This window comes from Platichthys flesus, chromosome 2 (assembly GCF_949316205.1).
Source record: "Platichthys flesus chromosome 2, fPlaFle2.1, whole genome shotgun sequence".
Taxonomy (NCBI): domain Eukaryota; kingdom Metazoa; phylum Chordata; class Actinopteri; order Pleuronectiformes; family Pleuronectidae; genus Platichthys; species Platichthys flesus.
In genome coordinates this window covers 18,295,756-18,317,825 of record NC_084946.1, presented here as the reverse complement: position 1 = coordinate 18,317,825, position 22,070 = coordinate 18,295,756, and the positions used below count along the sequence as shown (strand labels likewise).

The window sequence follows — 22,070 nt, the reverse complement described above, 5'->3', positions numbered from 1 at the left end:
TTTCCCGGCGCTAACTGCAGGGTCACCGCGCCCATCTCGTCGTTTCGATGGCCGGAGGAGAGCGATCGCAGGGAAAGGGCAGATGTTGAGACGGGCAGGAGGGTCACGGAGAGCAGGCGGACTTTTGGACTTCCAGCGGCGGTGAAGATTCAGCCCTTTTTTCTCTCGTTCGCCCGGACGGTGTCTCCAGCACATAGCTAGTGGGTGTGACCCCCCCTCCTCCTCCCTCTCCGGTTGGTTGACGGAGGTTGTCAAGCTCCCTTTAGCTGTAGCCTGCGCACGGGAAGGGCTGCTCCTTCGGAAAACCAACGCTAGCCGGCTAGCTAGTCAGAAAGCTAGCGCTGTGGTGTTCGTTGATGCGTGGATCGGAGGTTTACGCCGTCTTGTTTTCCGGTCAATGCCCAAACGCAGAAACAAGCGCAAATTGAATCAGGTAAGGTGCAACCAACCCGGCCTCGTGGCACTTTCCCACCTTCCACTGGGTCTGTTACTGGTATTAGCTGATGCATTGTGGCGGAATTGCAACTGCCCGGGGGTGGGGTAGCGATAGATAGCTCCCCTAGTTAGCCGCGGTGAGCTAACGTGTAAGTTGGCTATTTAGCGATAAGGGACTACAAGTAGCTAAGCTGCGGGACTGTATGCAGCCGTGGAGCCGGTGCTCTTCGTTCGCGGGGAAACACTCGTATTTATATTGAACTTATCTCCACGCTACTGGCGGAGTTGGGTTCACCGCGGCTCGCGTTAGCCAAGCGGCTGAAAGTAACGTAAACGTCGGGCAGCGAGGCTCCTTGTCAGCGATGGCCCCGCGGAGCTGCTTCTCGGCCTAAAGCACTGGCACCCTCGCTCCGGTTCCAGCCACATTCCACACAAGGTAAACGCGATGGTTGAGGTTGACTAGTTTCGTTTTGACTCGTTTTGTTGGCCCACTTGAAGAATTGCGTTTAAAAAGATGTGGCTGTCAGTTGATGATGAAACACTGGGCTGGGCTGGAAAGGAAAAAAAGAACCGTCCCGCGAACAAAATTAACAGTAAATGTTGATTATTGGAGACGGTACAGCAGACAGCGTCTCCAGCCAACTTTAAATAAGCACCTTAAATGTATACATATCTAACGAACACACTTTTGTCAGCCTGAGTTATCGTATCCGCGTTAACACCCTTTTTTTTTTTTTTTTTTTTTTTTAATGAGCCGAACTAATAAGTTAGCATGTTGCTGCCTCCCTGCACCGAAACGGCCGCGCCGGTGCAACGCCTTTCAACGAGGGATTGTAGACACAACTTATTCAGTACCAGTGGTGAAATGGCGAGTTACGAAGCGGCGGATGATTCACGGATCATCTGGTTTGTGAGAAATCACCCGCATCGCTGCTCGCTCGAGTCGAACAGGCCGTCGCCGCCCGACCTTGCAGTTTCCACAGGCTCGAGTCCACCGAATCGTCGGGAAGCCAAGAAACACACCGATACGTCCTAATCAAATCAACCGGGCACCGTTGGCGTTAACGAGATTATTAGTGTGCGAGTAAGTGGATTTCTGCAGGGCCGAGCAACCCGTTTCTAATTAACCAGCATCGGCTCACAAGCTAACTGTGTAGCACTCGATTGAATTGCGGAAGAGCAGCCGAGTCTCCCCCCAAAGTAGCCGTGGGTCGTCATTTGGCTGTAGCTGCTGCTAGATGTGGGTGTTGGCGTCAAAATGCACGGACTTTGCTTTCAAGGGACGATTTTAAATCACTAGTGAAAGTGTTGCCAACGACATGAGTGTATTGCTTTCGTCAGTAGCAGCTCTGCCCTGCCTGCAGGCCTTCACTGTCAAGCCTGCTAGCTAGCTAACTAGCGGACCGCAGACTGCAAGATGGCGTTTAGCTGCATCTTCTCAGATTTCTATCAGTGCAAGTCCTATTATCACTTCACTGTCCCGCGCTCAGTAAATGTAGAAACCAGATCACACGTAGTCAGACACTAACTTCCCTAAATCACCAGTGACTTCTGCCTCACTGTGGAGCCGCGTTTGACTCAGATTTCTCCAGAAATATGCGCTGAGCCTGTGTAGACCAAACCTTCTAAGCAAATGTGAGGGAGCAGCCTGGTTTAAACAGCTATCCGCTAGCCATTCAAATGCAATGCAAACGATGGTACTGTTGAAGGCAAATCACAGTACTACAAACAGTAACTAAGTCAACTGCCAATACACTGAATACTGTGTTTGAGTGTGCACAGAAAATCACTAAGAAAATACTCATGCTAGGTAGTTTATGTAGGAGGTTGTACTTGTATGTCTACTATCTATCTGTCATGCTTTACTATGCGGTGTGCCATTTGTGTGTATGCAATTTGCAAATACATTTTGACATCTATGAATAAATTCATTCTAATTTATTAGAGAAAGAGTGGTACTTATTCTACAGTATCTGATCACACTGGAACTCTGTAAAGAGCAGGTGGAATCACACAGTATTTCAGTGGCCATGTGAAAATCCAGCCACTTGCTCTAAGCGTGTTGTGTGTAAAAGAAATGAGATTAAACTCATCCATTTATGATTGGGAAAACATATTTCTAATGCCTGGGTGAGCTTTGCCAGCTGTTTATGTTAGTAGACATGGATAGGATTATAGAGTCATTGACTGAGGATTTTAGCTTTTAGGATTATGGAGTTGCTCAGTGATATTGCTGGTTATGTTTTTTTTCTATGATCCAGCTTTAGCAGGGAAACAGTGCATTATCATCGTTTAACAGTGCAGATAAGCTGACTGTCCTTTGAGAACACATGTTTACTCACCTACTGTAGAGAGAAAAAGAGAGATAAATGTTTTTGAAATTTGAACCTAGAGTGTAGAAGACACCTTTTGAAAGAAGCAGACACAGCTAGTGAGCTACAACTCCAGGCTGTTTGCCACTGCTCATTGTTTATCATGCAGTCAGCTGACTGTGATCAGGCGCTTGGAAAGGAGAAGTGATGAGGGAGAGGAACTCCTTAACTGTAAGCATCCACAGAGGTCAATAGTAAATAATACTTTTGAATGTGGAATATTTAAAGCTCAAGTTTATAGAACAACTCCAGGCTATTCCACTATTAGATTAAACATAGCAGTGATAGTTTTTTGTATATAAACCAGCAAAAAACTAAATGATTTGTATCTTGTTATCACCAGGTTAAGTCTTAACAAATTAAATAAAACTGAAGAGCATTTTGAAGACCAAAGGAGTGTGTATTAGGTTAAACTCAAAAGCTTTGAATTTGTAAATGAAGGCTTAATAATTACTATAGTTAAATCTAGGTGGAATTACTTTGCTTATTAAATTATTTACTTAACAGGTTGTATCCAAATGTAATGTTACTGTAGGCATTTGTAAACTTTATCCGATAATTAAATTCAGTACAATACAATAAAAAACAGAATAATCAACTTCACTAGAAAATGGAGAATGTTTTCTTAAAGATATATCCGTTCTCGAGGGGATAAAGGAATTCTGCTGTCACTAGTTGAAACTGCACAATAATTACATTCAATGACACCTTTATTATTAGATTAATAGGTGTAAGAGGATAATCAGTCTTTAGAAAGGTCAATCAGAGGATCTTATGGACAATGTAGTCAGGTAGAGAAGATCTTCAGTCTCCAGTGACATAGGCTGCTGAGTGAAACACAGCAGGTAAGGTAACTGGGAAGGCGAGGTTATTCCAACTAAATGTTGCTCTAGTTTTTGCAAACTCTGTTAAATCTTCATCTGTTCATTTGAAAACATTGTAATGCTGAAGTTTGATGCTTCATGTGCTTTGCAAAGATCAGATAAGTTTTTTTATTTGAGATAATGAATGCCCCATAGAAGGCAGTATGCATTGACTACACCTTTTAGAAGTGACCGTGTTAAAACATTCCAAAAAAATGTATCCCTACCTTTTGTTTCCTTTTTGAAGTGGATTCTAGAAGGTTTTTGTTATAACTGTTTATCAGTGGAAAATACTAATTGATGTTTCTTTTGGTTAAACTTGTGTGTAAATATTTGTCTTTGTTTTTTTGTAATAATATTTGTGTGTTGCCAGAAATTACATGGTACTGATTTACCACGAGAAATGTGCATGTTTTTAAACACTCAGACACATTAAGAGTACGATGAAGCGTTGGTTTCCTGGGTGCTTCTGTTTGACGCACTTGAATAATTAATTGGATGGACCTGAGTGCAGGGTCCATTTTCCAGGGTAGCATGAGTTAGTAAACAACCAGTCACTGTTTTCAAACTAATGATCCAACCGTTGACGTGATTCAAAACAATTAAGTATGTTGAAGCCGTCCACAACTACCATGTTGTTGTATTATGATACCTTTTTTAATACTTTTTTTTAATTGCTTCAAATCAAGAAAGGACAATTTGGGAGGCCATATTTATCACAGTACATTGCAGAAATGGGCAATCATAAAATGCTGATTAGTAATGAAAAACAAATGAAATAGTGTTTATTTGCTTTTCCATACTCAGTATTGTACCTTTCATTTTGATCAAGGTATTCTATAAATGGGGTTTCCATGGAGTTTTGTTTCATACAGTAAATATCAGTTTTTATACTGTCAGTGTCTTAGACAGAATGTCACAGAGTAAAAAGCATTAGCTGTGATGTTCATGGCTTTGCTACAATAACTGTCAACTGTTGAACCTGATGTATACCATAATGGGACCAGGCTACTTGGGTCATAATTTAAATATTTATAAAAAAAAAATATTCTATACATTTTGAATGTGCCTCAAGGCGCTGTATTAATATAAGTAGCTTATTGATCACAGCTAAAATTTGGAGTATCCTTGGGATTGAGGTCAACAGGATAATGACTGCTTTTCGGATCATTGGAAAGTCATGCCTTAACAGGATTTGTCTAGCGATCTAGATTGTGTGTCAGGATTATGTTCGTGACATTGAGGTGGGAACGTAAGGTTGAACCATAAACTGGACATTACATATAGTTTGGTCAAATGAAAAGTCAATGACTGCCAGTTGACTGAAATTGGTCTTGGTCCAATTACCTCCTGCCGTTAAAAGACTCGGGTTTTGTTGAATCTCTGTTCTGAACAACTTTGCTTATGGTCGAAATATGAGCTTGAATTTTTAACATTGAAGATTTGTGTGAATCATTAAAGTGCCTCATGTTCTTTTTTTTAGATCAACAAGTGCCCCTGTAGCTGGAGTAAGGTAATTGAAAAAGCAGAATTAAAATGAGTGAACTGGACCAGTTACGCCAAGAGGCAGAGCAGCTCAAAAATCAGATCAGAGTAAGTAACAAACTCATTTTATATATGCCTTACTGCTATTTATTATGAAAAATACAGTTGTCTAGCTAGACATTTACGACTCTACGACAAAGTTCGATATGATGTGCAGGAATTCTGCCCATAACACCTGAGTTTTCTTCTTTTCAGGATGCCAGGAAAGCATGTGCAGATGCTACACTATCACAGGTAATGGTTCAGTCACTAGGATCCATCTCTTAGTTTGAAAATAACCAGAGTACTTACTGTGTTGTGTATTTATTTCCCCAGATCACAGCTAGCATTGACCCCGTTGGCCGAATCCAGATGCGTACAAGACGAACGCTCCGGGGTCATTTGGCTAAAATCTATGCCATGCATTGGGGAACAGACTCCAGGTAAGATCAAAGCAAGGGTTTATGGTGGATTGGAGATTTGACCTGTGTGTCTTTTGCTGTGTTTTATGTTTTGTGTGTGAGAGAGTTAGATTATTTCATTGTGATTTATTAAAGTTTGTCATATTTTATTTTTATATTTTATAATCCATTTTCCCTCATTATTTCACTTGTGATTTTAGATAAAAAAAATTGATTTTGTGTATTAATTGCAGTTTGATGTAGTGGTAATGTTTAAATTGCTGCTCCTTTCTTTGTAGGCTCTTGGTCAGTGCCTCTCAAGATGGCAAACTTATTATTTGGGACAGCTATACCACAAATAAGGTATGTCATGTATTTTTGATGTATTGTACCAATGGATGATTATTTGTCCTATAATGTGAAATTAAAGTGATTACAGTAACAGCATAGATTTGATCATTATGTCAGTATCGTCACCTAAAAGTAGATAAAGTCTTTGTTACTGCAGAAGTTGAGGCAAAATAGATACAAACTGATGACGTGTCCCTGGTCTCTCAAGTGCTTTACATCAGTGTAATGATAAAAAAAATGATATTTTTCCCTCGGCTTGAGAAATTTCATCATGCAACCATTAATATGGAACTCATGAGGTTATGCTTGTATCAGAAGGAGAGAGACTAACTGCATTCATTTGGAGAAGAATCAGAGTAGTTGCATATCAGAGAAAGTGAGGAAGTATCTGTGGTCTTTGCCTTGAGGCTGATGTATCTGATGTGCAGTTAGTGGGATGGCTGGAAGTAGTGCACAATTTGTGTGCCTGATGGGTTATTTGGCGCTCTTCACCACAGGCAGAAAATTAGAGATATTTATTTTCTGACTAGTCCTACACTGCTGCAGAAGCTTTGGGGGTAACATGAAAAAAACATCACATGAACTTGATACAGCGGATAATGTCTCCAACTGTGAATTAAAAGACTAAAGGGTCATTCATCAATTGTATCTCCAGACCTACTGTAAAGGAAGCAGGCCAGATTGAGGTGAGAGTTTTATACAAGATACCTTAATGTGTGCAGGGAATCACAAATGGAAACACTGACTGTTTCTGCCTCATTATTTTGACAGAGCTCCTAATAGCAGCTTATTGACCGATGTACACTATCATGTTTCAATCAAAATGGATTGGATATGGGCGTGAATATACAGGATGTTGTCTCATACCAAAGCAGCACAGTCTGTTCTTTGTTCTCATTTCACTTGCCCTCATAATTGAGTCATGGGTGCTTCACTCTGTGACCTGGCTTGGGTGTCACACTGGTTTAGGTCTTGGTGCCCAATTGATCACTTTTTTACTGCAAAGAAAAAGCCCCATTCCCAAGAAATAGGAATTCTAACCTTTTTAGGTAAAGGATGAGTAAAACTAGCAACTCTAAAATGATTGTCTTTATTTGTCTGTGTAAACATATGTTTGTTTGTCTCAACATTGTTACAGGTTCATGCCATTCCACTTCGATCTTCCTGGGTCATGACCTGCGCATATGCACCATCAGGAAATTATGTGGCCTGTGGTGGCTTAGACAACATCTGCTCGATTTACAACCTGAAAACACGTGAGGGGAATGTACGTGTGAGCCGTGAGCTCGCTGGACATACAGGTATACATTTTGTTTTCTATTCTAACTGTGGCATCATTTATTTACGAATCATTGATTTGATTCTTTGCAACGCAAATAAACAAATTCCGAACCAAAATGAATTGCGTCTGAGGCCACACCATTTGTTCCGTATAAAAGAAATTGGTGGATCACTGGTACAACCTAGTTTAAATGTATTTACAAGCAATCAAAATTTGCTGAAAAAACATTTCAAAGTGCACTTTCTGGAGATTTGAGGCCAAGAGCTGGGAAATAAAGACATAAAACCCATACTTACAAATAATGTTTCATTCCCAAATTTAAGATGTAATTATTAACTCTTAATAACTGTAACTAAATATTTACTGTTTGTCTGCTAGTAAAATATTTGACATGCAATTCCATATAAATGAACACCGTTGTCTTTGAATATCAGGATACCTGTCCTGTTGTCGCTTCCTTGATGACAACCAGATTGTTACAAGCTCTGGAGATACCACTTGGTAAGAAAAAACAGAGTGGCTAAATCATTAAGCCAGCATTTTTGTGTAAAAAAAATTACAGTTTTTGAAGGAATTTGTAGAAACTGCTATAGCGTGTTTTATTTTGCAGTGCACTTTGGGACATTGAGACTGGCCAGCAGACAACCACTTTTGCTGGACATACAGGTGATGTCATGAGCCTGTCATTGGCCCCTGACTCGCGGTTATTCGTCTCTGGTGCTTGTGATGCCTCTGCTAAACTCTGGGATGTCCGAGAGGGCATGTGCAGACAGACATTCACTGGCCACGAGTCTGACATCAATGCCATCTGTGTAAGTAATTCCAAACTGTACTTGAGCACTACTTGCATAGGTTTACCTTTTTACTATCAGTGTACTCCTCTACTTGTGTACTTGTGAAGCAATTATTTTTTCTTTGTCATTTTCAGTTCTTCCCTAATGGCAATGCCTTTGCCACGGGCTCGGATGATGCCACCTGCAGGCTGTTCGATCTGCGTGCGGATCAGGAATTAATGATCTACTCCCATGACAACATCATATGTGGCATCACCTCTGTTGCATTCTCAAAGAGTGGCCGTCTTCTTCTGGCTGGATATGATGACTTCAACTGTAATGTGTGGGACACACTAAAAGCAGACCGTGCTGGTAAGTAGTTGAAGCATGATCTCAAACATCAGCCCCACCCTGCAGACTAGATATACAACATGACAATCTAAACATGTTTGCTTGTTCGTGCAAACCAAGTCACATTTGTGTTACTTCATCTAGGTGTTTTGGCTGGACACGACAACCGTGTTAGCTGTCTGGGAGTTACTGATGATGGCATGGCCGTTGCAACGGGATCCTGGGACAGTTTTCTGAAGATCTGGAATTGAAGCCTGAAGGTTCTTTTTTTTCCTTTCTTTCTTTTTTTATATTGTTTCACATTTTCCTACATTTGTTCTTTGAAGCTGTTTCCGGTAAATACCTGTCGTTGCACATGTCAGCCTCGTCTTTTTCCTGGCTGGAGTCGAAGGTGATGTGCTGATCGTGCTACTTTTGTTGCCTTACAGGTTAAAGAGAGTCGTGGGTTCATTAAAATGTATTTTTTTCTTTTGCTGGTCTGCATATTTGAGACGTCTGCAAGCTTGAATGGACCATGTCATTTTCTTTTGACTCGCGTAATCAGCAAAACATTCTGGCCCTACATTTATAGTAATTTGTTTAAGCTTCATGTTTTATTATACAGGCTGTACAGAGAGTCATCCAGTGGATATTCTCATGTTGTGTTGCTGTGTCAGAGCAACTCAGAAAGACAGCCATTTACACTACGTTCACACTGCAAGTAGTGCTCAGTTTGAATTTTCTTTCTAGACTCAAAAATAATTATGTAGCTCTTCACGTTATAATTTAAAATGGACTCCAATGTAAACCGGTCGTGGCTCTGATGTGACTCACATGCGCAGTATAACAAGAAGTGACACGCAGCACACTGTTTACAGAATTAACAAGGAAAAGGAGTCACAGATGTGAGCGATTTACGATTTTAACTTTTCCCTTGATACACGTTCACAGACCGGTTATGGTACAACCCCTCAGGATTTGCTTGTCACATGTAATCCCAAGTACTATCTCACTGTCCCTCGACTCAAATCCACCATCACAGCGTGTCTTCCATATTTGGTTTTGCCAACTGACTCCTGCTCACCCCATTTTCTGTGCAAACTTATGAGGAATGTCAATCTAGAGTGACGTAAAAACTGCATTGAATTCCGATACGGGTCACATGGCTGTTCAGACTGAGGTCGCATTAACAGAAACCTGATCTGGATCAGGTTTAGAACCAAATATGAAAGTGAAAAGATTCCACGTGATGTAGTGCTGTTCACACTGTTATTAAACAATCAGATCTGGGTCACAGGTGGGGGGGGGGGGCAGATTTGGTCCACTTGGGCCGGCTGTGTGAACGTAGTGATGTCATATTAATAACCGACTGCTAATACTATGTGTATGATTTTTAACATTTTCATTACATTGAGAAATTATTTTTTATTTAATTATCACTTTATTGCAGGTAATGCATTACAGGTAATACACTGGTAATACTTGTTATACCTTTACTGGTATTTGCGTTTATATAAGTGATCAATTAAATTATTAATATCTGGTTAATGATAAACATATATCATACAAATAATTCACCAGCTCATAATTTCCAGTTCTTTCCAATGTGATACAGTACTCTCTGGATCACACTCCAACTTTAGACATGCTTGTTTTATTATGAGTGCACTTAATTTGTCAGAAAACAGATAAAACACACAATAAAAACGATTCATTTCACTAGTAGCATTATTATTTTTAAATAATCAGTAGATATCATGAAAATATCGTCATTGTGAATTCTTTGGCCACTATCATCCATCTATCAGCTCTTCCACTTCTCCCTGAGAGTCACGGGGCTGACATTGGGTGAGAGGTGGTCTCAACTCGGGACAGCTCGTCGGCGTAATGCAGAGCTGCCTCTTCAATCATTTTGAAACAATCTGACCGCCCTAGAGCTCATAATGAACACAAACAGCCTTAAATTAACACTAAATTGTAGCTCAGGGTAGATTAGTTACATTCTAAATTCCATTTGTCTTTGTTTCCCAGATGTTCTTTTAGCTCCAAAGTTGACTGGAAGACCATTACAACTTCAGAATGTTCACAGCATCTTCTTCAACACTGTTTAAACTGACTTGGACACCACAAAAACGAAGGGAAACCAATGCCTTTCCTACACAAAGAAGAGCACAATTGTTTATCACCTAGTTAAGAAAGGATCTCCTGTGGTATCAAATCAGAAACTTGTGCATTCCTTCTTGGACCATTTTATGTTACCCTGAAAGAGAAAAACAACAACACTATCATCCCATGCAAATGTGTGCGTCTTGAAAGCAAATGTTGGAGTGTAATGTACAAATTATTTAACTTTTTTTTTTTTTTTTTTAAGAATTATATTCTGATGGTTTGTTATTCTTGATGGCTTTTCTTTTTGTCATATTTCTTTAGTGGTTTTAGATATGTTTGAATTACAGCTTGTCTTTCTAATCCAGTTAAATCATAATAGACAGATGAGAGAGAAAACACGCAGAAGTAAAAGCTTGGATCATATTACACAAGCAGCTTTCCAAATGTCCATGATGTATTTATATACTAGCTGTTTTTGTTTCATCACAGCCTTTTGCACATGAAGAAGCTTTGCCTCTCAACTAATACTATGTTAACTAACAAAGCACATGCTATAAGTTATGAATGCTCATTCCAGTACAAAAGGAGTTATTACGAGTAACTTATCCAGTTAACCCCCTTAATTCTTATACATGCCTTTCGACTTTGGGTGGGAAAGGGGGCGGGCTAGCAAGGTAGGTGCAGAGATAATTGGGGCATGGCTGGATTTTAATATATGGATGGGGGAGATTGTTCTTAGAATCCACTTTGAGTGAAACACCTCACCTGACTAAATAGACACTTCCTTTGCTTGGGACTGCAGTTGCAACTCTGTGAATGAAATGTACAAATCAATGTCTGAAAATAATGGTCTGATATTTTAAGTTAAGACATTTAATTTTGTCTGCCATGAGTTAATTTAGATGTGCATGCTGTAGACTTGCTTTCAATGGTGCAACAATCCTAGATTTTCTTTGGTTTCTGGAAAGGAGAGTAACCTATTCATTGAACTTAATAGAAGCCAAATTTTTTGGGCTCAAGCTCTGCATACATCATGTACTAATACTGGTAACGCTATGCACCAGAGTGAGCAAGAGTGGAGAAAGACTTAATATTGACTGCATACTTAGTGTAAATGATGCTTACCAGTTCTCTTGATGCCAATTTTTGTAATAATTATAACAATCATTGTGAGAATTCCATTCCTCTATTCTCTCCTTCAAATCCTCACCCTCAATGGAACAATAACATCCTCACAACCTGTCCATACTAAAAACTTTTGTACATTCTTTTTTCTTGGTCTTAAATTGAAAATCAGAACATCTGAATGACAACATTTCACTGTGTACAGAAGCACTTTTGTTAAAGTTGTGACATATTTTCACTTTTCCTTTTTTTTCCTATTTTTTTTTTTCTGCGATGATGTACAATAAATGTGATGTATTCGTGTGTGGCCACAAGTGAAAATGCAATTCAACTGAGATGGATTCCCTTTTCTCTTTCCATTAATATTATAGAGCTCTGCACCCTTATGTACCTTTTCACTTTTTGTATTTCATTTCAGTCTGTTGGTGTTCCACGGTGAGCTGGATGCAAGATAGATACTGTACTAAATTGTACTGTTATTGATTGAAAAATGTAATAAAAAGCTGTTTGAGATCTCTACTTTTTGTTGAGTTGAATCCAAAGTGTTGAGTGTTCAGGAATTATAACATCCCTTCACCATATTGCTGGGGCTTTTCAGACTAATGCTTCTCTGCTTTGAGACCAGTAGTAGTTGTGTTCAAAAAACGAAGAATAAAAGGGCTAAAAGTGAAACTGACCAGTATCAAAATCTCATAGTCGGCATGTTTTTTTGTTTTAAATAGAAGAAAACCAAGAAATAATTGTCAGGACAATACTACCTGTACTTTTGAGGTTTATATTTTAATTTGCTTGTGTTGCTTGCTCCCTTTGCAGGTGTCAAACTTTTAATACTTATTAATTGGTCAAACCGACGAGCACTATATAGAGGGGTGATGACTGCAACAACTTGTCGATACAATTCAAATTCTCTTATCCTCTTATCCTGTCTGTCGCATTACCTCATGTAATGTGTATTTTCGTTTTATATTTGCAGTGTGAACGTGGCTCATGAGAAATCTATTCAGACCATTTCATTTTGTTGTATGGAGCTAGAACTAAATTCTGCTTCAGAAAAATATCTAGAACTTAAGACTTCCCTTTATAATTTTTTTTTAAAGTATAAATCTGCCTTAAAATGATATTCTGTATTTATCTTATTGTTGATTAATCCCATTAAAGAAAATATTTCTGACATGACTAAATCCCATCACCTACAGAGCACCACTTTTGTCCAAAAACTACTAGCCACAGAATTGCACTGAGGAACATAGATACTGTAGTTTTATATTGGATCTGTCTCACATACACCCCCTGCTGCTGAAAATCCTCAACTTAAACCCAAATATAATATAATGCGTGTCGGACAATACTCATCACCAATATAAAAACACTTCTAGTTTTGTCTGAATTATTTGTTAAAAACTACTTTGTCCAGCAACTTTTTTGAGTTACAATAGGCTAAGTGCCACACATGGTAGTTAATCAGCATATCCTTGGGTTTTGTATTTTCATTTGATTTGCTGAAAAGTAACTGTATCCTCATTCTTTAAAATTCAAAAAACAAACTGAGGTTCACAGAGTACGATATAAACACGATAAAACCTAAACTAAATGTAAGACTATGGTTGAATTTTCGTTACGTCTAATATTAATTATTACTAAACGTTAAGTTGTCTTCTTTCAAATCAAAGAGAAGTTGATTCATTAATTTAACATTCACATGCTGCACCTCACAGTTACACACTGAGATGAAGCAGATGCATATCGGTTCTGAGTGAAAGGTGATGTGCAAAGGTAAAGAGTCTTGCTGGTCTCAACTTGAGACGCCTGTTGGCTTGAATGGATCTTTTTTATTTTTACTCTCGTATAAACAAAACATTCTTAACTGCATCTGCTTCGTTTACGCTTCATGTTTTTAGAGAGAGTCATCTGGTGGATATTACCCTTTTGTGTCACTGTGTCAGTCATACATAAACTTAACTTGGAAAACAGTGATTTTTAATTAATTGAAGTTCTTGACTGTAATAATCCACGTGTATGATTATAAAACATCAAAGTTTATTACATTGAAGTCCCTGAAATACAAAAATACATATGGTCTTTTGCAGGCTTCCCCACAAGGCCAAGAAATTATAATATGTTGTAAGGGTGTTGTAATATACTGTGTTCTTTAAGTACTTTACCGCAGTTAGGCTATTACATTACAAGTAGTATACTGGTAATACTGTAATACTTTCACTGGTATTCATGACAAATGTGATAGAGGAAAATGACATTATTACTATCTAGTTAATGATAATCGTCCTATTAATAATAAAGCGGCTCGTAGTTTACAGTTTAGTCATTAAAACCATTTGTAGAGTCTCTGCAGCTCATCATCATGGACTTTAGAGCTTCACACACTTTCACCGGAGCGCTCAAGCGGGCCGCCATCTTGCCTTCTCTGCAGACCAACATGTTTACAGCTGCCGTCGTGACTGTACCACCGAGCAGAGCTAGCGACAGGAGGGGGGTGTCTCAAAATAATAATAATACGTATCCTTACAATTAATTTAATTTTACTCTACTACTTACACCAATAAAAGAAGTAAATGACATAACCAAGTCGGGTTTCCCAGGTTTATACTGAAAGTTGATATATTTCACCATATTCTCGATGTGTTTGTCGGCCACATGACGCGTCATGAAGTGGAACCGCCCAACCGGGTGACGTAGCAGTGCTTTGACTTGTGTAACGAAGCCATCTTTGTAGGCCCAGCGATCTGCTCTCTTCTGTCTCCTCGTGTGGAAAACATTTCTCCCAGCTGCTTTTCTCCGGGACGACGCGGACGCTGTGTGCAGGCTGCGGAGCTTCATCCAGGCGGTGGGAACCATCGTGTAGAAACCGTTTTTCTGTCGATAGGCTAGCGGGACACCGTGCGCACTTTCCCCTCACAAGTCCCATTCGCACGGTCTCTTCGTCCGGTGTTGACGACGCAGATCCAGGGAACAAAGGAACCGAGAGGCCGACGCACACCTGTCAGCTCTGTCCGGAGAAGAACCACGTTTATGTCAGCTTTTAAAATTACTCTCATTCACAGGTCGTATTGTTGCGGTAGTTTAACGCGAGGCATATTCGCTGCGAACAAAACAAATCCACTGGCCTGACTCATTCAGTCCCGTTAGCAACATCGGCTAAGGCTAGCCGCGTTTGTGGACAAGTAGCGAGCTAATTGCTAACATTAGCACAGCGTTGTTTTGGTAGCGAGAAGTTTTTGTTTGTGGACGAAAATGGCCGAAGTATACATTCGAGTGGCGGAGGAGGAGAATGAAGAGCCCATGGAGATCCCGTCCGAGGATGACGGTACCGTCCTGCTTTCCACCGTGGCCGCTCAGTTCCCCGGGGCGTGCGGCCTGCGGTTCAGGAGCCCCGTGTCCCAGTGCATGCGGGGGGTTCGCCTGGTGGAAGGGATCCTGCACGCACCGGAGAACGGATGGGGCAACGTCGTGTATGTGGTCAACTATCCAAAAGGTAGGTGACACGATGTTTTGTGAACACTTTAATTGTGCTGCGTGCTTTCTCAACAGGTGGCCATGTTTCCTGTTATTTATAATTCATGGTGTGGCTTCGGCTCTCTGGAGAGTGGGGGTGAACAGCCGTGTGGTTCGTCCACGCCCACAAGACTGAGTCGCTGAATGATTCAGAGAGGAGTTCAAATGAAAATCGACTTTCAAGTCTACAATCTGTTATCTTCAACATACTAAAGCCCCTTCTTCGTACCAATTGTATTGCGCTGTTTTCATTCATCGTCTGCCTCAAATCGTGTGTATAGTTTAATGTTTACATTGCAAATCTCTTGAACCATTGCGTTTAAGTCTTTTGAAGGTGACGACATTGTTTTTTATGAGAATTGAGGGGGCAAAATCTGGAATTCTTTTGTTCCAGAGCTCTGATTCCTATTTATAAACCCATATTATAATCTTAACCCTTATTGTGAATTAGTTGTCATCCATTTTGCTGCTTCATACACAGATCATGATTGTGACTGTAAACTGATGTTTATTATATTATTAGGAAATACTGTTTAATTCTCTACTAGCAGGAAGTACTGCGACGTATGTCTTTTAAACACATTGCTTCTGGTCATGTTTTTGTTGTTGACAATAATTCTAAAACCTATTTTCTAAAGGAATCATATGAAGTATATTACAAAGTACTTTACAGAACGAAATAAACAATAGACATCAATTATTATAATCTCGTGAGTTGGCAAAAATAAATAACCAAATTATATTGCCATACAATAAATCAGGGCTGCACAGTCACATGACCTTAAAGTTCCTTTTGTTCTGAGGAGTTATATAGAATCTAATTCATTATACTGACTTTCGTATTTTAGACAACAAAAGGAAAATGGAGGAAATAGATGCCTCCTCTGCTGTGAAAATGAAGCGAGGTGATATGAAGACGTCTGACCTGATTGTACTGGGTTTACCTTGGAAGACATCCGAGCAGGACCTGAAGGACTACTTCAGTACATTTGGAGAAGTCATCATGGTTCAGGTATAACTTGAAGAACATTAATATTTTACCTTGTGTTGTATTTAGTGACCATTAATAATAATCATTTGTCTATCTTCCAGGTAAAACGAGATGCCAAGACAGGAAACTCTAAAGGATTCGGCTTTGTGAGGTTCACAGAGTACGAGTGTCAAGAAAAGGTGATATCCCAGCGCCATATGATTGACGGCAGATGGTGCGACTGCAAGCTCCCTAACTCCAAGGTAGATCTGGTAATGTCCATGCATTCACCCACACATGGGAAATGAGAGCTGTTCACATGAACACACATATTGTGTTCAGTATTTAAATTAACTCAAGTTGTTCATGGCAGGGTCCGGATGAGCCACTGAGGTGTCGCAAGGTTTTTGTAGGCCGTTGCACAGAGGACATGACCACAGACGACCTGCGGCAGTTCTTTATGCAGTACGGAGAAGTGACAGATGTCTTCATTCCCAAGCCATTCCGTGCTTTTGCTTTTGTGACGTTTGCAGATGATCAGGTATTGCATTGAGTGGACGAGAAAAAAGATAACGATAATTTTTTACAGTATCACTATTCTTTTGTTATTGATCGATGATGCCGGATCATGAATCTAGATCGTCTGGGCCCCGGTGGCCTGTGTGTTTTGTAAACTCAAACTCGCTCCCTGTTTGAAATCGGCTTCTGTTAGTTGATGTGTCTGTGCTCTCAATTCACAATTCACAAAAATACATGAACGTTGATGCACAACACTGACTCAATGCAGAGCTGCTGATTTTATTTATATCAAATGATATGAAAAAAAAGTTATCGTTATAAGATTGTTTTATTTCGCCCAGCCATAAGTGAGTGCATATAAAGTGGCTTCATGTTTTAGCACTACTGAAATCCAGAGGAACTGATTTGTGTCTTTTCCCCTCACAGGTTGCCCAGTCTCTCTGTGGAGAGGATCTAATTATTAAAGGTGTCAGTGTTCACATCTCCAACGCTGAGCCCAAACACGGCAATAGGCAGTTTGACCGCACAACACGGTTTGGTAATGGTTTCGGAGCACAAGCATTTGGAAGCAGCCGTAGTGGGTTAGGGAGCAGCACTAACAGTAGTCTGGCTAATTTTGGTTCTTTCAGCCTGAACCCAGCCATGATGGCGGCCGCTCAGGCTGCTCTGCAGAGTAGTTGGGGGATGATGGGTATGCTAGCTAGCCAGCAGCAGACGTCCACCTCAGGCAGCACCTCAGGCAGTGGAACCAGCTCTAGCAGGGACCAGAGTCAGTCTTTCGGTACAGGAGGCAACAGCAACTATGGCACCAGCTCGGCCAGTCTTGGGTGGGGAACAGGGTCAAACTCGACAACCAGTGGTAGTGGCTTTAGCTCAGGTTTTGGGTCCAGTATGGAGTCAAAGTCATCTGGGTGGGGGATGTAAGTTAAGTGTTTGTATGGTAAGTATTGTGAGAAAGATGAGTCTTTTCAACAAAAACAGTTTTTTTCTGGTGTTAAAGCGTATCTGAAAACTTAACACTTTTGTGGAAGATGTTTTGTACATTTGGAAAAATGCTAAAGATTTAATTTAGGAAGTGTTGAAGTGAATTGTTTACCAGGATGTCCGACTAAAGTGCTATTTTTGATGTCTTGTTTGTATCCATTTCAACTGGATTCTCTAATGCATGCATTGTGAAATGTGATTATACCCATTTTGAAAATGCATGAATGTCTCTGATAAACCATTATCAGGCTTCGTCAGCGACTTAAAAAAAGCAATCTTGCATTGGGAAGAATCTGGTTGAAACCTAAATGTTTTTTTAAGTGCAACTTTATTTGCAGTCAAGTTCTATGGAAAAGCCTTCATTGAAATCTCTTCTGCAGTTCACCTCTCTTCCATTTTCCTGTGAGGAAGCTCCTCTTTGGGGTGATATCGGTATCATTCTCCCTCTTCCCACCTGTAAATGCTATGCCATCAAACAACGGCTTCACTCCGCATGTTCTAAGAGACGGTGGGTGTTTTCACTTTTATCCACTTTTAAAATGGAAAGAACTGCGCAACTGACATTTTAAGAACTGATGAGTGCGATTGAGGATGGCTTGTGGCGAAGAGTGAAGCGGTGAGTGAGCGAACGGAGAGACGCGTGAAACGGACTGGTTGTGCGATGAAAGATCCCAATTTGACTGCTTTCTGAGTGTGTGAGTGGAAGCTGCGGATGCTACGAGCGCCTCCCCTAACATGGACATTCTTTAATTAGTACTTCAAGATTTTTTTTTTTATCTTTGCAAGTTTTTCCTTACTCTTTAAGTATGTTGCTCAAGTGCAGAAATATCAAATGTAGTGGAATGTTGTGATGAATATTTGTATTGCTTATATTATCTGATTTGAATGCTGTATGGTGTGTGCTTTCATGTTACTGAACTGATCTGTAAGTGTGTACTTGATGTGGATGACACCTGCTGAAGACTCTGGGGGACGCGAGTGATAGTGTGAGAACGTGAAGTGGTGTGTCCAATGGTTCCCAGTAGCTCTTGTTGTTTGTGAGGTGTTTGAAAAACATGTCAAATGAAGGGAGTTCTCTAATAAAGTTCATTTGAATAGATGCTTAGTTGATATTACTTGAGTCAATTTGTCAAATTAAAAAACAAATCTAATTCGATTCACATATCTAGGGACCTTGGGCTCTGCTGGTCGAGGTCTCCGTTTGAACCCTGACTGAAGTCTGTTCTGAAGGATGAAGACGGAAGTTCCAACACTTTCAGTGTGTGGCCTTCTCAAACATGACATGGGGTAGTACCTGTCTTTTTGCTGATTTCACTGGCTTGTCAGATTGAACCATTCTTATTCAGTTGCATTGCAGGTAAGACGGACGTTCTTTAGATAGCCTTGAGCGCTATGGGTAGTTTGCCTGCCGATCTTAACAGTGTCTTGGTTTCAAAGTGTAAAACAGCATGAAAATGACACTTCGTAAACAGGAGAAATAGGCCAGGTTGGTCAGTTAGCACTTTACACCATTTAAATCATTTAAATAAAAGACAATGAAGGCCTCATTTTATTACAAGTGTTTTATTATTGTGACAGAACAGTGCAAAATGAAGAACTGGACATGAAATTGTGTTAGGTCCCTGAACAGAATTAGAGAAGTTAGAGTTCAATGTACAGAGGCATCGGAGAACTGCTGTAGCTGATTCTGGCACCTTAGTTGACTTGACTTACTGTGATGTACTAGTCAGACTTTATGTATATTTGAATGTTGGACACACAAGTGAGAAGCTGCAGGCCTGCATGTGTCATGTCCTTATTCTCTGCTTTCCTCCTCAGTGTCTCTGCTCTTCCTCTTCCCAGTATTCTTCTTTTTTAATTCCCTCTGCTGGTTCAGTTCTTCACTTTTATTTTGTATGTAGTTTGACTGAAATGAATAAAGGCAAATTAAACATTGAGTTTGCTGTCTGCTGTAGAATATATGCACATTTACTACTGTTTTTTATGAATGTACCCGCTGTTTTTGAGATGCCAACATTGACTAATATAGTAGTTCATTTTGACTTCAGTAAATACACAACATTAAAGTGACAGTCCAGTGGGAACAACTCACCAGTGCAGTACTGCGTCGGGCTATGAGCTTTACATCCTCTGTAGTCACTGTGCTTCTTTTAGCGTGCCTACAGATCAAATGAGTTTTGAACAGGATGGATTTAAGTGAAGGAACAAAAGACTTCACTGGGAATTTTGGCCAAAGTTACAAGTTAAAACTACAAAATGAGATTCTCACCTTGCGAAGGCCTCCAGGTCCGTAGCAAATACATCTGAGGAAAAGTCAAAGTCAGCAATTAATTAGAGGTTAGGTTTCAATTTACCGAAGTCAAAGAGTAAACTGTATTCAAAAAGTAATACGAGTTGGTAATAAAACTGCATTATAATAAATTATTTTACATATGCAGTGTCAGAATAGTACAGTTCTCTACGGCCAGTTAAAGAAAACTTGCAGCTATTGATTGAGCATTTTTGTCCAAATTATCTGGTTTCGGGATCTCTCATAATTATGTGTGGTTGTTCTAGTCTATTATAATTTATGTTAACTCATGTTAAGGGTTGGACCTTTGAAACTAGTTTGAAATGGCATCAACTACAGAAACCAAATATCTGACAGATTAATTAAAAACAGTGATTGTGACTTGCATCCACATTTACACAACTGGCAAAACTGATGTTTATATGGACAAATTTGACATCCAGAAAATGTTTCACTTTTTGTATAAAAACTCAATTTGCTGCATTTTCTGTAAAAATGTAACATCTTCAACTTCAGAGCATAGTCTTCATCTCAGCTGAAGACTTCCAAAGAAGTGGAAAAGGGTCTGGGAGACAGAGTTTGTTATGTGAACTGTGGCCAAATGCAGAATATAGCGTCAAGTTGCCGAGCGTTACATCTAATGTATATAATAGTTATTCGTGTATGATGATTACAGAGGTTTTTTGTATTATATTGCTAGAATGACTAGCTTTATTTTGTGAATTTTGGAATTACTCTGCAAAAAAAATCCAAATCAAGAATTAAAAAGTAATTTCGGCATATTGACATTACTTTGTGTTGTACAAGTTTGAAGCTGAGCACTTCACAGCAGTATGTCTTTGAGTTTTAAGTTAAAAACTTGATGTCCAGCATGTTTCTGATCGTGTTCCCAGGACTGGACTAAGCTCGTGTCCTCGCTCACACCCACCACATTGTCTGAACGTGGTCTCAGTTATCGCTGCTATGACTTGTCGACTGAACTCTCTGCGGTGGACCTCTCCCATCTTCTGACACAGCTGACCCACAGTGTAGTGCACCGCCGCCTTCAACCTCTGCAGTTCAACACAAACAATCTGATTAGAAGAGTTCAAGATGATGCTTCAAACTGATTATCAGAGGGATGATAGTGTAACATGTTTCAATGTTATGGTTTAAAAAAAAAAAAATCCCAGTAATGCAAATAGCAAACAAAATAGTTCCTTAAAAAGTTATCCTAATGAACAATAAGCCCTCCAATCATCTAAAAACATATGTCCCATTGTATGAGTAGATCCCAGCTGTGTGTGGTATATAATTGTTAGTTCATCTAATGTGACCTGGACCCATGTGTGCAGGCCTGTGGAACACAGGGGCCACACTGTCTTCTGTCTTTCACAGAGAACAGATACAAAACTGCAAAGAAAGTAGAAACAACCCAGAAAAGACACAAAACTCACCACAGGCTGTAGCTTACACAAAGAGATCACAGTTAACCCAACATGAACACAAACAGACCAGGAAGTCTTGAATGATCACAAAGAGACACAAAATGATGACAGAGACAAAATGATCACAACTAATACAAAACGACCACAAAAACACAGACACTGAACAAATGACAACTATTACAAAACATGACAACAACAAACACAACGTGACCACAAATCCTCATCACTCTCCAGCCATGACATAAATGTTAATGTAATTGTCAACATGTAAAATGTGTTGTTACCTGACGAGTCTCTTCTTTATCCGCGGACATTTTCACGTGAAGAAACGTACCAGACCAGCTGCTGTTGCCGTAAAGTAACGAAACTGTCACAGAATCGGGAAAAGACCCAGAAAACGAGACACGTTCAGCAAACACACAAACTCAAAACTGTTGTAAAAACCCGCGGCAAAAATTGATCAGCAAACCAACAACTCATGAGCCTGTTTCCTGGTTGTGATGAACAATTTGTACAGCGACCTCTTGTGGTCTGGAGGAGAGACTGCAGAAATCTATTCACTCAGGAATCAGTAGTGGAAAGTACCTCTACTCCATATTAGTGGACTAAACAATATGCAGTTGTGATACTTGTACTTTCAGTGAATCCTTCAATCTGATTCCACTTTACTGTATCATTTCCCTCAGATGAGCTGATGTTCATGAGGTGTTGTAGAACAAGTTTCCCACTTGAACGTCGGAACAACTTGAAGAGCGGACAAACATTTTGTATTTGAAATTTTCCCTCTCACTTTGTAAAACACAGA

General features: G+C 39.9%; 3 protein-coding genes across 7 annotated transcripts; 2 read left to right on the top strand and 1 right to left on the bottom strand.

Moving 5' to 3' along the window:
- Positions 1-47: 47 nt before the first annotated feature.
- Positions 48-12,084, top strand: gnb1b (guanine nucleotide binding protein (G protein), beta polypeptide 1b). Of its 3 annotated transcripts, none has more exons than XM_062403928.1 (11): positions 48-433; positions 5,154-5,263; positions 5,411-5,449; positions 5,531-5,637; positions 5,895-5,958; positions 7,085-7,247; positions 7,663-7,729; positions 7,839-8,040; positions 8,157-8,373; positions 8,497-8,612; positions 10,363-12,084. In XM_062403928.1, exons 2-10 carry the CDS (start codon positions 5,207-5,209, stop codon positions 8,601-8,603), a joined length of 1,023 nt encoding a protein of 340 aa, XP_062259912.1. In that variant the 5' UTR covers positions 48-433; positions 5,154-5,206; the 3' UTR covers positions 8,604-8,612; positions 10,363-12,084. The 3 variants fall into 3 exon arrangements, with proteins under 3 accessions (XP_062259912.1, XP_062259920.1, XP_062259929.1); XM_062403936.1 differs by lacking the exon at positions 48-433 and adding an exon at positions 713-871; XM_062403945.1 differs by lacking the exon at positions 48-433 and adding an exon at positions 3,634-3,652.
- Positions 12,085-14,270: 2,186 nt separating this feature from the next.
- tardbpb (TAR DNA binding protein b) lies at positions 14,271-19,485 on the top strand. 3 transcript variants are annotated; one of them, XM_062403868.1, is made up of 6 exons: positions 14,271-15,055; positions 15,924-16,087; positions 16,168-16,317; positions 16,419-16,586; positions 16,991-18,056; positions 18,718-19,485. In XM_062403868.1, exons 1-5 carry the CDS (start codon positions 14,815-14,817, stop codon positions 17,486-17,488), a joined length of 1,221 nt encoding a protein of 406 aa, XP_062259852.1. In that variant the 5' UTR covers positions 14,271-14,814; the 3' UTR covers positions 17,489-18,056; positions 18,718-19,485. The 3 variants fall into 3 exon arrangements, with proteins under 3 accessions (XP_062259852.1, XP_062259860.1, XP_062259867.1); XM_062403883.1 differs by having other exon boundaries at positions 14,272-15,055; positions 16,168-16,308; XM_062403876.1 differs by lacking the exon at positions 18,718-19,485 and having other exon boundaries at positions 16,991-18,653.
- Positions 19,314-21,853, bottom strand: cenps (centromere protein S). The gene is made up of 5 exons (XM_062403916.1): positions 21,550-21,853; positions 20,767-20,890; positions 19,818-19,851; positions 19,641-19,707; positions 19,314-19,454 (listed from the first exon to the last, which is right to left on the bottom strand). Exons 1-5 carry the CDS (start codon positions 21,577-21,579, stop codon positions 19,344-19,346), a joined length of 366 nt encoding a protein of 121 aa, XP_062259900.1. The 5' UTR covers positions 21,580-21,853; the 3' UTR covers positions 19,314-19,343.
- Positions 21,854-22,070: the final 217 nt, after the last annotated feature.

Bases quoted from the DNA above. Each gene is read 5' to 3' on its own strand.
- gnb1b (XM_062403928.1), top strand. From the start codon at position 5,207: ATGAGTGAACTGGACCAGTTACGCCAAGAGGCAGAGCAGCTCAAAAAT. The intron at 5,450-5,530 runs GTAATGGTTCAG...TTATTTCCCCAG, and splicing joins CAGATGCTACACTATCACAG to ATCACAGCTAGCATTGACCC. The intron at 5,638-5,894 runs GTAAGATCAAAG...CTTTCTTTGTAG, and splicing joins CATTGGGGAACAGACTCCAG to GCTCTTGGTCAGTGCCTCTC.
- tardbpb (XM_062403868.1), top strand. From the start codon at position 14,815: ATGGCCGAAGTATACATTCGAGTGGCGGAGGAGGAGAATGAAGAGCCC. The intron at 15,056-15,923 runs GTAGGTGACACG...TTCGTATTTTAG, and splicing joins TGTGGTCAACTATCCAAAAG to ACAACAAAAGGAAAATGGAG. The intron at 16,088-16,167 runs GTATAACTTGAA...TCTATCTTCCAG, and splicing joins GAGAAGTCATCATGGTTCAG to GTAAAACGAGATGCCAAGAC.
- cenps (XM_062403916.1), bottom strand. From the start codon at position 21,579: ATGTCCGCGGATAAAGAAGAGACTCGTCAG. The intron at 19,708-19,817 runs GTGAGAATCTCA...TTTGATCTGTAG, and splicing joins GACCTGGAGGCCTTCGCAAG to GCACGCTAAAAGAAGCACAG. The intron at 19,455-19,640 runs GTGAGTTGTTCC...TATTCATTTCAG, and splicing joins CCCGACGCAGTACTGCACTG to TCAAACTACATACAAAATAA.